The sequence below is a fragment of the Eubalaena glacialis genome, chromosome 4 (genome assembly GCF_028564815.1).
Source record: "Eubalaena glacialis isolate mEubGla1 chromosome 4, mEubGla1.1.hap2.+ XY, whole genome shotgun sequence".
Lineage (NCBI taxonomy): Eukaryota > Metazoa > Chordata > Mammalia > Artiodactyla > Balaenidae > Eubalaena > Eubalaena glacialis.
In genome coordinates, this window is record NC_083719.1 from 183,653,931 (window position 1) to 183,666,802 (window position 12,872).

Genomic DNA, 12,872 nt, shown 5'->3' on the forward strand with positions numbered 1-12,872 from the left:
GACCTGAACCACTATCCCGTGTTCGTGGGCAGTGGGCCAGGACACCTGACCCCCACAGAGGGCACCGACGACCTCAACATCCAGCGGGTTCTGCGGGTCAACAGGACGCTCTTCATCGGGGACAGGTACGAGGGACTGTCGGGCAGAGTGTGCAGGGTGAGGTGTGGGGGAGTAGGTGGTAGCATTTTAGGGAGGTTTGCATGCTGGGGCCTGTTGTTTGGCTGGAGTGTGAATGTGTGTCCCTGGGGTGGGATTTTTAAGGGTGCTGAACTCTGGGTGTGGTTGGAGCCCAGAGCTTGCTATGATGTGTTACCAGGTAGGGACAGATGTTTGGTCAAAATTCACTGGGTGCTAGAGGGGGTGCTGAAGTGGCACCCCAAAGGCTTTTCTGAGAAGGTGACATTTGAGTTGAGACCTGAATGATGAGGAGCCAGCTATAAGGAAATCTGGGGGAGAGGGAGAAGTCAGAGCATAGGACACAGCCCGTGCAAAGGTCCTGGGGCCGGACTCTGCCTGGCATGGTGGAGGGATAGCAAGGAGGCCCATGTGGCTGGAGCAGAGTGAGTGAGGGGGAGAGAAGGAGGAGGGGAGGGCAGGGAAGGGACGGGGCAGGGAGGGCAGGGCCTTGTGGGCTGCAGGGGAGGACTTGAGCTTTTACCCCCAAGGGAGGTGGGACCCTGGAGGGCTGTGGGCAGAGGAGGGACAGGACCTGACTCAGGTGCTCACAGGTGCCCTCCGGTGGCGGCTGGGGGAGGACAGACTGTACTGGTGAGGGCAGGAGCCACTAGACTAGGGCAGAGGGGACAATGCTGGTCCAGGTGGGCAGTAATGGGGGCTGAACTAGGGTGGTGGTCATAGAGGATGTGAGAAGTGGGTGAACCCTCGCTAGATACTGAAGGCAGAGGTGACATATTGGGAGGGAAGGAGAAGGGAGTTGAAGGTGACTCCCACGTCGTGGGGATAGAGTTGCCTCAGCCGAGATGGTGGACAGGGCGGGAGCAGATTTGGGGGATGGTCGGGTGCTGTGTGGCCAAGCTGAGTGTGAGACAGAGTATGAGACACATTTGAGCCCCCTCGTGGAGACCTTGAGGGTTAGCTGGACCCCAAATCTGGAGCTCAGGGGAGGCCCTGGCTGGAGACAGGACTGTGGGTGTCATCCGGGCAGAGACGTGGTTCCAGCCCTGAGAGTGGACAACGCGGCCCAGGAGGGGTATGGATGGGGGAGGGAAGAGGCCAGAGGACCCAGGTGTGGGCCCACCAGGGAGAGAGGAGGGCCCGGAGAGGTGGGAGGGAAGCCAGGCAAGTGCAGGGTCCAGGGACCCAGTGAGGATGCAGTTCCCAGGAGGAGGGTGCACTGGCCAGGGGAGACGCTGTGGAGAGGGGGAGGAGGACAGAGAAGTGACCGCTGGACTTAACAGGGGCCAGTGACCTTGATTAGGGCAGTTTCTGCGGCATGGGGGGAGGGGTGAGAGCCTGGGGGAGACTGAGGGGTGCTGAGGGGGGGACAGCGGATGTAAAGGCATCAGACAGCGCGTTGTGTTGGGTGTAGGCCATGGGGTATGTAAGCGTGAGGTGGCGTGGTAAGACATGTGGGGTGTGCTAGAACCCGTGGCTCACTTTAGGGCACGAGGAGGCGTGTTAGGGCATGCACATGCGGAGCTGCACGTGGCAGAGGCGCTGGCACGCCCCTGTTTGGCACGTGTTGGACCTCACGTCTGCTGTCAGAGTAGTGGGGGGGGAGGGGAGGCTCTCCGATCTCATTAACTACACCCCTCCTCTAGAGACAATCTGTACCGGGTGGAGCTGGAGCCCCCCACGTCCATGGAGCTGCGGTACCAGCGGGTGAGGAGGGGGTGCGGCGGGAGGGGGGGCCCGGACACTGAGCTGGGGAGCAAGGTGGATTCGGGCCTGCTTAGCAGGGTTCCTAGGGCTGTCAAGGACCCCCGCTCACCTCACCAGCTCTCTGTGTCCCAGAAGCTGACCTGGCGCTCCAACCCCAGCGACATCAACGTGTGTCGGATGAAGGGCAAGCAGGAGGTAAGTGGGCCCTGGCCACGCCTCCATCAGCCCTGGCCACGCCTCCATCAGCCCTGGCCACGCCTCCAACCACGCCCCAATCCGTCCTGGCCACCCCCCAGGGCAAATCTGCTTTCATTCTAAGCCAGGGCCCTGGTGTTGCCATGGCTACTCCCAGAGCCTGGCCACGCCCCCCAAGGTGGTCCTCAGTCGTGGCTGTGCCCTTAGCCCTCGTCTTGCTATAGCTCCACCCCTTCAAGTGCCCTATTTCCCTGTCTGGGCCCCTCCCTTAGTCATGGCCTCGCCCCCCAGCCTAGTCCTAGTTTAGCCCCCTGATTTTGCCACGCCCACATCCCTGGCCCCTCCTTGCAGGCCCCGCCTCTGCCCTGGCCCCGCCCACACCCGTGACCACACCCACCCTGGCTTCTCTCTTCCCGCCGCCCCAATCCAGGGCGAGTGTCGAAATTTTGTAAAGGTGCTTCTACTTCGGGACGAATCCACCCTCTTCGTGTGTGGTTCCAATGCCTTCAACCCCGTGTGTGCCAACTACAGCGTGAGTCAACGCTCTTCGAAGCCCTGACTGCCCAGGTTCAACCTCCACGCCTTTACTTACCGGCCCTCCACTGGTCATACCCTATCCCCAGGCCACATCGTCTCCTACAGGAAGCCTTACTGGATATGGCCTCCCAGGCCCCTCACCCGGAGCTCCAGAGGAGGCTTCCAAAGGAGGCCTGTACAGGCTGCAGCAACTTAAACTACAAACCAGTTATAGGATGAATTAGGATCGATTCAGACCCATTTATTACAGATCAGTAAATTGAGTCCCAGAGAGGTTAAATGACTGACCAAGTCACACAACATCCAAGGTGGCGCCAGGATTCCCCTTGGAGGGGGTGGCTGGGGGAGCCAGGGGTTGCTAGGTATAGACAGGAGCTCTGTCACTCAGTCCCTGTCCCCCCTGCAGATGGACACACTGCAGCCCCTCGGGGACAACATCAGCGGCATGGCCCGCTGCCCATACGACCCCAAACACGCCAATGTTGCCCTCTTCTCTGGTGAGTGCCCCCAACTCTGACCATCTGATGGGGCCCCAGTCCCCAGCAAGACATGGCATTTTCCACTCTTGGAGTCAGGTCATTTAGAAGGTGGCTGGGAGACCATCCCTCCAGCTATGAAACAGGCAGAATCTCAAGGGCAGGGCTCAGCCGAGGTTGGGGATGAGCGGAGGAGTTGGGGATCAGCCTGAAGTCAGGGCCTCAGCAGGGTTGGGGCTCAGCCTGGGGCTGCGGGCTCACTTAGGCTCAGGGCTCAGTCTTGAAGTCAAGTTTTGACCCACCCAGCCTCCGGCCTCTGTGATCTAATCTCTCACCTGCCTCCCCCTGACTCACCCCCATCCAGAAGGGATGCTCTTCACAGCCACGGTTACCGACTTCCTAGCCATCGACGCCGTCATCTACCGCAGCCTCGGGGACCGGCCCACTCTGCGCACCGTGAAACACGACTCCAAGTGGTTCAAAGGTGGGGCGATAGGGGCAGACCTGGTAGGGCTGACATTCATCAAATTCCCCCACCAGAATAACAGTCCCAGAGGAGACAGGCAGGGAACTCCCATCTCATCTTTGGAACCTACTAACCTCTTTGAAGATAAAGTTAGAGGAAAGATTTAAGTTGGATCTAAAGTAGAACTTGCTGGAAATGGGTGGCTTAGTAACCCGAAATGGAACAGCACGAGCGGTATGGTAGGAGCTCAGCTCAACACATGAGGGAGGAAGGTGACAAAATAGTAGATGTTGCTGTCTGTGGAAAGAAGACACAGTGATTTTAGGATTCTGACACCTACTCCCTCCAAAAAACCCCCAAAACTTTGGTCTCTTTTATTTTGCCTGGGTAATCAGCTGATATTCCCCCCTTCACTGTAAAAGCAGCCAGCCACCCAGGCTACTGTGTTCCCAGCCCCAGAAACCCCCTTTCTCCTGTCACGGGCTGAGTTCTGACCCCTCCTCTCCTCCAGAGCCCTACTTTGTCCACGTGGTGGAGTGGGGCAGCCACATCTACTTCTTCTTCCGGGAGATCGCAATGGAGTTTAACTACCTGGAAAAGGTAGGGCCCCATTTCCCCTCCCAAAGAGGCCCAGGCAGTGGGGCATGCAGCTGAGAGGCTCTGATCTCGGGAAGTGGGGAGCAGAGGTGGGTCCATGAAACTCCACCTGGGGCAAGAGGGTCCCTCTGGTCCTCAGGGCCCTCCACTCCAGCCGGGTCCAGGCCCCTGGGGCTTGAAGACATTTCTGGAGCAGCCCTGGGTGAGGGTCCCGGGTCTGAAGTCAGATACACCCCTGAATGCAGTCCCAATGCCGTTGCTGTTCGCCCGTCCACCCACCCATCTACCATCATTTATCCATCCTTCCTCAACGGCCCATCTGTCTGCCAACTCACTCTCCCACTCAGCCGCCCTCTCACCTACCCATCTATCTGTTCTTCAGCCCACCCACACTTCCAATCAAACCACTTATCTATCCATCCGCCCACCCCCTGACTCAGCCATCCTCCATCCATCCGTCCACTCATCTACCCTTCCATGCACCCATATATCCATCCACCCACCTCCCACTCATTGACTTCTTCATCCATTCATACACCTACCCATCCATTCATTCATACACCTAACCATCCATTGATCTATCCTCCTACTGATCAGCTCATCCATCTACCATCCATCTCTCCCTCTACCTGCCCACCCCTCTATAATCCAATTATCTATCCCATCTCCTTCTCATCACCTGCACATCCACTCCATTCAACCTTCTATCCACCCATGGATCCACCCATCCACTGATCTGTCATTACCTCCTTCATCTGCCTTTCCATCCATCCATTCATCCATTCCTCTACCCATCTCTCCACTCATCCACACTCACATCCATCTATCCATCTGTCCACCCATCCATCCTTTCATCCATCCATCCACCCACCCGTTCATCTACCCATCTATCCATTCATGCGGACTCACACCCATTTACTCATCCAACCATCCATCCATCCACCCATTCATCCACACACCCATTCATCCATCAGTTGATTATCTCCTTCTTCCTTATCTTCACTGTCATCCATCCATCCACTCATCCATCCATCCATCCATCCCATCCCTCAATCCATGGAGACATTTAAGTGCACAGACTGCCACTTACTACTAGTGTGACCTTGGGCCTTGGTCACTTTCCTTTGTCTGTGCCTCAGTTTCCCCTCCATACCATGGGGATATCAGTAGGCCCTCCTCTGTAGAGCTTTGGGAGGAACGTGAGAGATGAGGAGGATAAAGTGCCTGGTACTTAGTGAGTGATCTGTAAGTGGAAGCGATGATGATTATGCTTGTGGTGGTGGCTGTGATCATCGTCATCCCCACATTTCGCTGGGGAATCTGGTGCTCAGGGGGCTAGGGTGACTGGCTGGGGCACCCACAGTGACCCGGGGCCAGGCTCCTGCATCCCATCCTGGGTAGCGGGCAGTGCGACCTGCGGGCAGGCCTTGCAGAACACAGGGCTCAGGCCCCCCCCCCCCCGCCTGCTGATGTGCCAGGTGGTGGTGTCCCGTGTGGCCCGGGTGTGCAAGAATGATGTGGGCGGCTCCCCTCGCGTGCTGGAGAAGCAGTGGACGTCGTTCCTGAAGGCACGGCTCAACTGCTCGGTGCCAGGGGACTCCCACTTCTACTTCAACGTGCTGCGGGCCGTCACGGGCGTGGTCAGCCTGGGGGGCCGGCCCGTGGTCCTTGCTGTTTTCTCCACGCCCAGCAACAGGTCAGCGGGCACCGTCGGGAGCAGACTGGGAGCACCGGGTGGGCACGGGCATAGAGTTCCCATGTTACCTCACCACATATTCCCTGGGTCCTGCACTGGGCAAGATTGGACTCCCGGGAGGCCTCGGTCCCAGGCCAGGGGGCACCAAGCCAGACACTGACCCTCTGAGGCCCTCTGGCCAGAACTTGGCAGATGGGGGTGGGGGGGCGTCCTCATCCTCTGCCTTTGGAGGAGGAGTCGGGGAGGGCTTCCTGGAGGAGGCATCAATGGTTGTGAGATGGAAGAAGCGGGAAGAGCATTCCAAGTTGGAAGAACAGCCTGTGCAAAAGCCCTGAGGCTGCAATGAGCTTGCTATGTTTAAACCATAGGGAGGAGGCCCGTGTGGCTGGCGTGGAGGGAAGCAAAGGGGAGAGTGGAGGATATGAGGGCAGGGAGGTGACGGGCTGTGGGGAGAAGCCTGGATTTTATCCTGAGAGCACTAGGGAGCCATGGGAGAGTAAGGAGCAGAAGAGAGACCAGGTTTGCGTTTTTGGAAAACTCCCTGGGGAATAGGTTGAAAGGGAGCAAGAGTGGCACCTGGGAGACTGGATATCCAGGCAAGTGACAAAGGGGGGCCTGGACACGGGTGGCTGTGGAGGGGCTGAACTATGATCCAGTCTGAGAACTGTTCAGCAGGTGGAGTGACTGGATTGGACGGGGGGTGGGGGGGGGCAGCAACCTCTGGCCCAGGTAACTGAACATGTGACAGCTCCGGAGGACAAACACTCCTCCACCTGCTTGCCCAGGGCAGTCGCCCCCGCCGCCCCCACCAGGCTCACTGCTCCCTTTCATCTGCCCCCACCCACAGCATCCCCGGCTCGGCCGTCTGCGCCTTTGACATGACACAGGTGGCTGCCGTGTTTGAGGGCCGCTTCCGTGAGCAGAAGTCCCCTGAGTCCATCTGGACACCCGTGCCAGAGGACCAGGTGCCACGGCCCCGGTGAGAGCCCCCTCGACCCTGAGATGGGTGCCTGGGTAGGATCCTGACCCTGGACCAAGGGCTGCGACTTCCAGGCAGTTAGTTATTTCAATAGCTGTTGCCGAGTTCAGCTGTACCCATTATGCACGTGGGGAAAACCGAGGCCCTTTGGGCAGGGCAGCAGGTCCCCGGGTGAATCAGAGCCCCTATGTGGGGGCCTCCATGTCCACCCTGACCACCCCCTCGTCCCCACCCAGGCCCGGGTGCTGTGCAGCTCCCGGCATGCAGTACAATGCCTCCAGCGCCTTCCCGGACGAGATCCTCAACTTCGTCAAGACACACCCCCTGATGGACGAGGCAGTGCCCTCACTGGGCCACGCGCCCTGGATTGTTCGGACTCTGATGCGGTCAGTCCCTACACGGGGCCAGGGTCCTGGTGGCCGAGCCTGGGTGGGAAGGAGAGCCCTAGCCAGGGTGGTGGGCAAGGAGGGAGCACAGGGCCAACTTTGGACACGACGGGGGGAGGCGGACACTCAAGACAGCTGGGCATGTGGCTCCGGGGCTGCCCAGAAAGATGGAGACAGAGGGAGACACAGAGAGAGGGAGAGAGAGACCATCTGACACAGAGAGATGGAGGGAGACAGGGAGAGAGACAGGCAGGCCCAGGTAGGAGTCGGGTTTGGGGGTCTGTTTCTCTCCGTGATGTGCCCCCTTGGAGCCACGCCCATGTCCACCTTGCCGGGCGTGGGTGGTGTCTCTGAGTGTGTCCAGGACCCCAGGAGGCTGGGAGGCAGCCTGACCTCTGCCCAACCCTGGCCCCAGGTACCAGCTGACGCGAGTGGCCGTGGACGTGGGTGCTGGCCCCTGGGGCAACCAGACTGTCGTCTTCCTGGGTTCTGAGGCGGGCACTGTCCTCAAGTTCCTTGTCTGGCCCAACGCCAGTGCCTCGGGCACCACCGGGCCCAGTGTCTTCCTGGAGGAGTTTGAGACCTACCGGCCGGACAGGTGAGGCCGGGCAGAGGTCAAGGGACAGGGCCAGTGGGCAGGGAGATAGGGCGTGCCCCTTGAGTCTTACCAATCTGCTCACCCCCAGGTGTGGACGCTCTGGGGGTGGCGAGGCAGGGCAGCGGCTGCTGAGCCTGGAGCTGGATGCGGCCTCGGGCGGCCTGCTGGCGGCCTTCCCCCGCTGTGTGGTCCGAGTGCCCGTGGCGCGCTGCCAGCAATACTCAGGATGCATGAAGTGAGTACTCCCGGGCCAGCTGTGGGCAGGGGAAGTGAGGGGAGGTGAGCACAGGAAGAGGGAGAGAGTCAAGTTCAAGTCCAGGCCCCAACAGCATCCTGACTCACTGAACGATGAGCAGGGCAGAGGGCAGAATATGTTCAAAGGCCCTGGGGCAGGACTGGGCCTGGTGTGTTGGCGGAACAGAGAGGGGGCCTGTGTAGCTGGAACAAAATGAGCGAGGGGGATAGAGGGAGGAGGGGAGGTCAGGGAGGGGACGGGGCGGGGGGTAGGTCGTGCAGGGTCTGTGGGCTGTGGGGAGTACTTGGGCTCCTTCCCCCACCCCTGGAGTGAGGTGGGAGCCCTGGAGGTCTATGGGCAGAGCAGGATGGGATGTGATTGACATTTCTAATAGCAGCAGGAGCAGAAGCTGGGGACCAGGGAGACAGCTGTTTGGCTGCCTCTAAAATGGGTGGGAGAGACTTCCCTGGTGGTCCAGTGGTTAAGAATCCGCCTTCCAATGCAGGGGACATGGGTTCAGGCCCTGATCGGGGAACTAAGACCCCACATGCAGCAAGGCAACTAAGCCCACGTGCCACAACTAGAGAGTCCACGCAGCCAAAAATAAAAAATAATAATAAAATAAATTTTTTAAAATTAAAAGAAAAAGACAAAATGGGTGGGAGGGATGTCCCTGGCGGTCCAGTGGTTAAGACTCCGCGTTTCCACTGCAGGGGGCACGGGTTCAATCCCTGGTCGGGGAACTAAGATCCCACATGCCGCGTGGCACAGCCAAAAAATAAAATAAAATAAATAAAATGGGTGGGAAGATCACATGCAGATAAAACACTGGCACATCTCTGGACTCACAGTGTGCCCTCCACACGGAGCACCCGACCCTGTGCCCGCCGACTTGGCAATAATGATGCCATAGCACACACCCAAAGCACAGACTCAGGGGCAAGCCTGCCTCGGCTCCAACCCTGGCTCTGTCCCTTGGGCAAAAGTAAACTTCCCTGAGCCTCAGTTTTCTCATCTGTAAAATGGGGACGGAATAGCCCCCACCACTAAGACGTGCCTTGAGAACTCCCAGAGTTGACAGTAAGAGGTGCCTCAGAAGGGACTGTGGTTGATCTGCCCTCCGGGCCCCTCGTCTGCTCCAGGAACTGTATTGGCAGTCAGGACCCCTACTGCGGCTGGGCCCCGGATGGTTCCTGCATCTTCCTCAGCCCCGGCACCAGGTACTGGGGGACGAGGGAGGTGGGGGGCGGGTATGTGACCCACGTGATGATCGGGAGCCCCCCCCAACCACAGCTCTGTGCGAGGGGTTTCTGCTGACTGCGCCTCTCTGCCCCCCTGCCCTCATCAGAGCCACCTTTGAGCAGGACGTGTCCGGGGCCAGCACCTCAGGCTTAGGGGACTGTACAGGTAAGCGGGGGAGAGGGGAGGAGGCCTGGGGATTCGGAGTCCTGGTCCTCCAGGGTTCTCAAACCCTCTGCCGCCCATGCCCAACGGGGGGGGGGGGTACTGGCTTCCGTCAGGGCTTGGGAAGGGCAGGGTACCCCTCCAGGTAGGGAAGTGGGAAAAGGACCGACAGATGGCGAGGGGGCGCTGGGGACCGCAGAGAGACCAGGAGACAGACAGATGGGCAGACAAACTTTAAGACAGATGCCAGGGGACAGAGAGATGGGCAGACGGGCGTTTAAAGGGTCACAGAGGCGCCACGAAGCAGAGAAGCAGACAGACGTTGAGTGGGTAGACCAGCCGGAGGCCGCGAGAGGTGCGCAGGGGACCGTCCCCGGCCGGGCCCCTCACACGCCGCCCTCCCGGCCAGGACTCCTGCGGGCCAGCCTCTCGGAGGAGCGCGCCGGGTTGGTGTCGGTGAACCTGCTGGTGACGTCGTCGGTGGCGGCCTTCGTGGTGGGCGCCGTGGTGTCCGGCTTCAGCGTGGGCTGGTACGTGGGGCTCCGCGAGCGGCGCGAGCTGGCCCGCCGCAAGGACAAGGAGGCCATCCTGGCGCACGGGGGCGGCGAGGCCGTGCTGAGCGTGAGCCGCCTGGGCGAGCGCCGGGCGGGCGGCCCCGGGGGCCGGGCCGTGGGCGGCGGCGGGCCCGGGGTTCCCCCCGAGGCCCTGCTGGCGCCCCTGATGCAGAACGGGTGGGCCAAGGCCACGCTGCTGCAGGGCGGCCCCCACGACCTGGACTCGGGGCTGCTGCCCACGCCCGAGCAGACGCCGCTGCCCCAGAAGCGCCTGCCCACCCCGCACCCGCACGCCCTGGGCCCCCGCGCCTGGGAGCACGGCCACGCGCTGCTCACGGCCTCCGTCTCATCCTCCCTCCTGCTGCTGGCCCCCGCCCGCGCCCCCGAGCCGCCCCCAGCGCCCGGCGAGCCGGCCCCCGACGCCCGCCTCTTCGTCGCGCGGCCCGGCCGCGCCTCCCACGGCGACTTCCCGCTCACCCCCCACGCCAGCCCGGACCGCCGGCGGGTGGTGTCGGCGCCCACGGGCCCCTCGGACCCGAGCTCCGCCGCCGACGGCCTCCCTCGGCCCTGGAGCCCACCGCCCACCGGCAGCCTCCGGAGGCCGGGCGCGCACGCCCCGCCCGCCGCCGCGCTGCGCCGCACGCACACGATCAACAGCGGCGAGGCCCGGCCCCGCGGCCGCCACGCCCGGCCCGGCACGGACTTGGCCCACCTCCTCTCGTACGGGGGCCCGGACAGGACTGCGCCCCCCGTGCCCTAGGCCGGGGCCGCGCGCCTCGGCGGTGCCAGCCACGGGAACCAGGAGCGAGAGACCGGGCCAGCTCCGAGTGGGTGCTCAGACCCCCGGCCCAGCCGCGAGGGGTGGGGGGCGCCCTCCGCCGCCCGGAAGCACAAGGGGCTCGGCTCCCCGCCCCGCCGCGCCCCGGGGCCGCAGGACCCTGAGGCGGTCTGGGGCAGGCGGGCGGGCGGGCGGAATGTGCTGTGGATTTGAGGTTGACCTTCTGCGCGTGGATTTTTGGTTTGTTTTCCAATTTGCGTTTCTTTTGCAGTTTTCTAACCAATTGCACAACTCCGTTTTCGGGGTGACGGCCGGGGGCTTGGCGGTGGGAAGGGGAGGGGGCACATCTGCAGACCCCAGCTCCCCCCCGCCCCACCCAGAGGCCCCTCCTCGACCCGGCCCCTGGCGTGTGTGGGGGTGTGTGTGTGTGTATGTGTGCATGCCGTGTCCGTGTGCAAGGGGCCGGGAAGGGGAGGGAGGCGTGCGCGTGTGCCCGCGGGCTGCTGCGGCGTGTGCGTGGGGGCGGCCACGTGCGGTGTGTGTGTGTGCGAGCGCGGAGGCCCCAGCGGCCTGGGCGTTGGCTGAGCCGACGCCGGGGCTTCCAGAAAGCCGGGGGCCTCCAAGGTGCCGGTTAGGAGTTTGAGGGGTGATGAGGAAGGGGTTTCAGGCAGGGGGTCGGGACCGCCTGCCCAGAAGTCGTATTGGCGGCTGTGTAAGGGCTCGGGCGGTCTGGGGGATGGCGAAGGCGGGCGGGCCCCCCTGTAAATATGGCCCCAGGGTGTTCAGAGGGTCCCATGCCACCCGTCCTCTGTGACCTCCCCCTTGACCTCCAGCTGACCATGCATGCCAGCTGAGTGGCCAGCTGAGAGTCCTGGACCCTCTCTGGAGTTTGCCTCCCCCAACCCCCCGTCAATAAAACTGTTTACAACCACCGGCCCCCAAGGCTCTGGGTCTGCTCTGTCTCCTGGGGGTGGGACTTGGACAGTGGCCTGGCCTGGCCTGGGGCAGTTGGGAGCACCCGGGAGAGTCCTGGCTGGGTCACTGCAGCAAACAGAATGATGGGGAGCTGGGTGTGGAAATGTGGAGAGTTGCGGGGGTCCCAGTCTTCATCTGGATGGGGGCCAGTCTCTGGTCCTTCAGCAAAAATTTATTATGCACCTACTGTGTGCCAGCCACTGTGTGGAGACAAAGACCCCTGTCCTCATGGAGTTCGCAGCCTAATGGGGAAGACCAACCACATACAAGCAAATTAGGACTTGATTTGACTTAGCGATATGTGTAATGAAGAAAAAGCCAGATAATGTGTTAGGTAGGGGGTGACTGTGTATGGGGGGGGAGAGTTGAGGAGAGCCTGCCAGAGGAGGTGACATGTAAGCTGAAATAAGATGGGCTAGAAGGAGCAGCTGTGGGGAGATGTGCAGAGTGTTCTAGGCAGAGGGAACAGCCAGTGCAAAGGCCCTGCGGTAGGAACAAGCTTGGAGGAGGGCCCAGGCCCTCCTGGAGTATGCCTGGAGCTGCCACACTAGGTGAGTGAAAGGGGAGCAGCTGGAGATGAGGAGGGAGAGGAGCACAGGACCCCAGGCAGGCAGGGCCTCACCAGTGAGGAGTACAATTTTTTTTTTTTAATTGTGGTAAATAACATATACGATCAAATTTACCACTTGAACCATTTTTAAGTGTACTGCTCAGTGGCATTAAGTACATTCACACTGTCGTGCAGCCATCCCCACCATCCATCTCCAGAACTTTCTCATTTTCCCAAACTGAAACACTGTCCCCATGAAACACTAACTCCCCACTCCCTGCTCCCTCCAGCCTTATGAATTTTAAGTGGGACAGGAAGCCATCAGAGAGTTTTAAGCAGGGGACATGATCTGATTTCATTTTAAGAGATCACTTTAGCATTATGTCACTACAATTCACAACTCTTCCGGCCCATGTCGATTAAGCACCTACTGTGTGCTGGGCTCTGGGGATAGAGCAATGAACAGGACAGACCCCCTGTCCCCCGCTTATCATGGGGAGACTGATTTAAACAAAGAAACACAAAACACCATGACGGCATCTAGCAGCTCCTCCTGTACCTGTGTGTCTGTTTTTTCAGCTTGATTGAAATATATTTGACATAT

At 60.7% G+C, this 12,872-nt stretch overlaps 1 protein-coding gene across 3 annotated transcripts in view; it reads left to right on the top strand.

Annotated features, from left to right (window-relative positions):
- Positions 1-11,679, top strand: part of SEMA6B (semaphorin 6B) — a 28,485-nt gene extending 16,806 nt beyond the window's left edge. For all 3 annotated transcript variants that reach the window (XM_061190696.1, XM_061190697.1, XM_061190695.1), the window contains exons 3-17: positions 2-125; positions 1,782-1,842; positions 1,975-2,037; positions 2,468-2,569; positions 2,981-3,071; positions 3,415-3,534; positions 4,028-4,116; positions 5,592-5,809; positions 6,657-6,788; positions 7,025-7,174; positions 7,590-7,772; positions 7,861-8,007; positions 9,150-9,227; positions 9,356-9,414; positions 9,821-11,679. In XM_061190696.1, the coding sequence (XP_061046679.1) occupies positions 2-125; positions 1,782-1,842; positions 1,975-2,037; positions 2,468-2,569; positions 2,981-3,071; positions 3,415-3,534; positions 4,028-4,116; positions 5,592-5,809; positions 6,657-6,788; positions 7,025-7,174; positions 7,590-7,772; positions 7,861-8,007; positions 9,150-9,227; positions 9,356-9,414; positions 9,821-10,725 (2,522 nt within the window). In that variant the 3' untranslated portion in view covers positions 10,726-11,679. The remainder of the gene's footprint in view (position 1; positions 126-1,781; positions 1,843-1,974; positions 2,038-2,467; positions 2,570-2,980; positions 3,072-3,414; positions 3,535-4,027; positions 4,117-5,591; positions 5,810-6,656; positions 6,789-7,024; positions 7,175-7,589; positions 7,773-7,860; positions 8,008-9,149; positions 9,228-9,355; positions 9,415-9,820) is intronic.
- Positions 11,680-12,872: the final 1,193 nt, after the last annotated feature.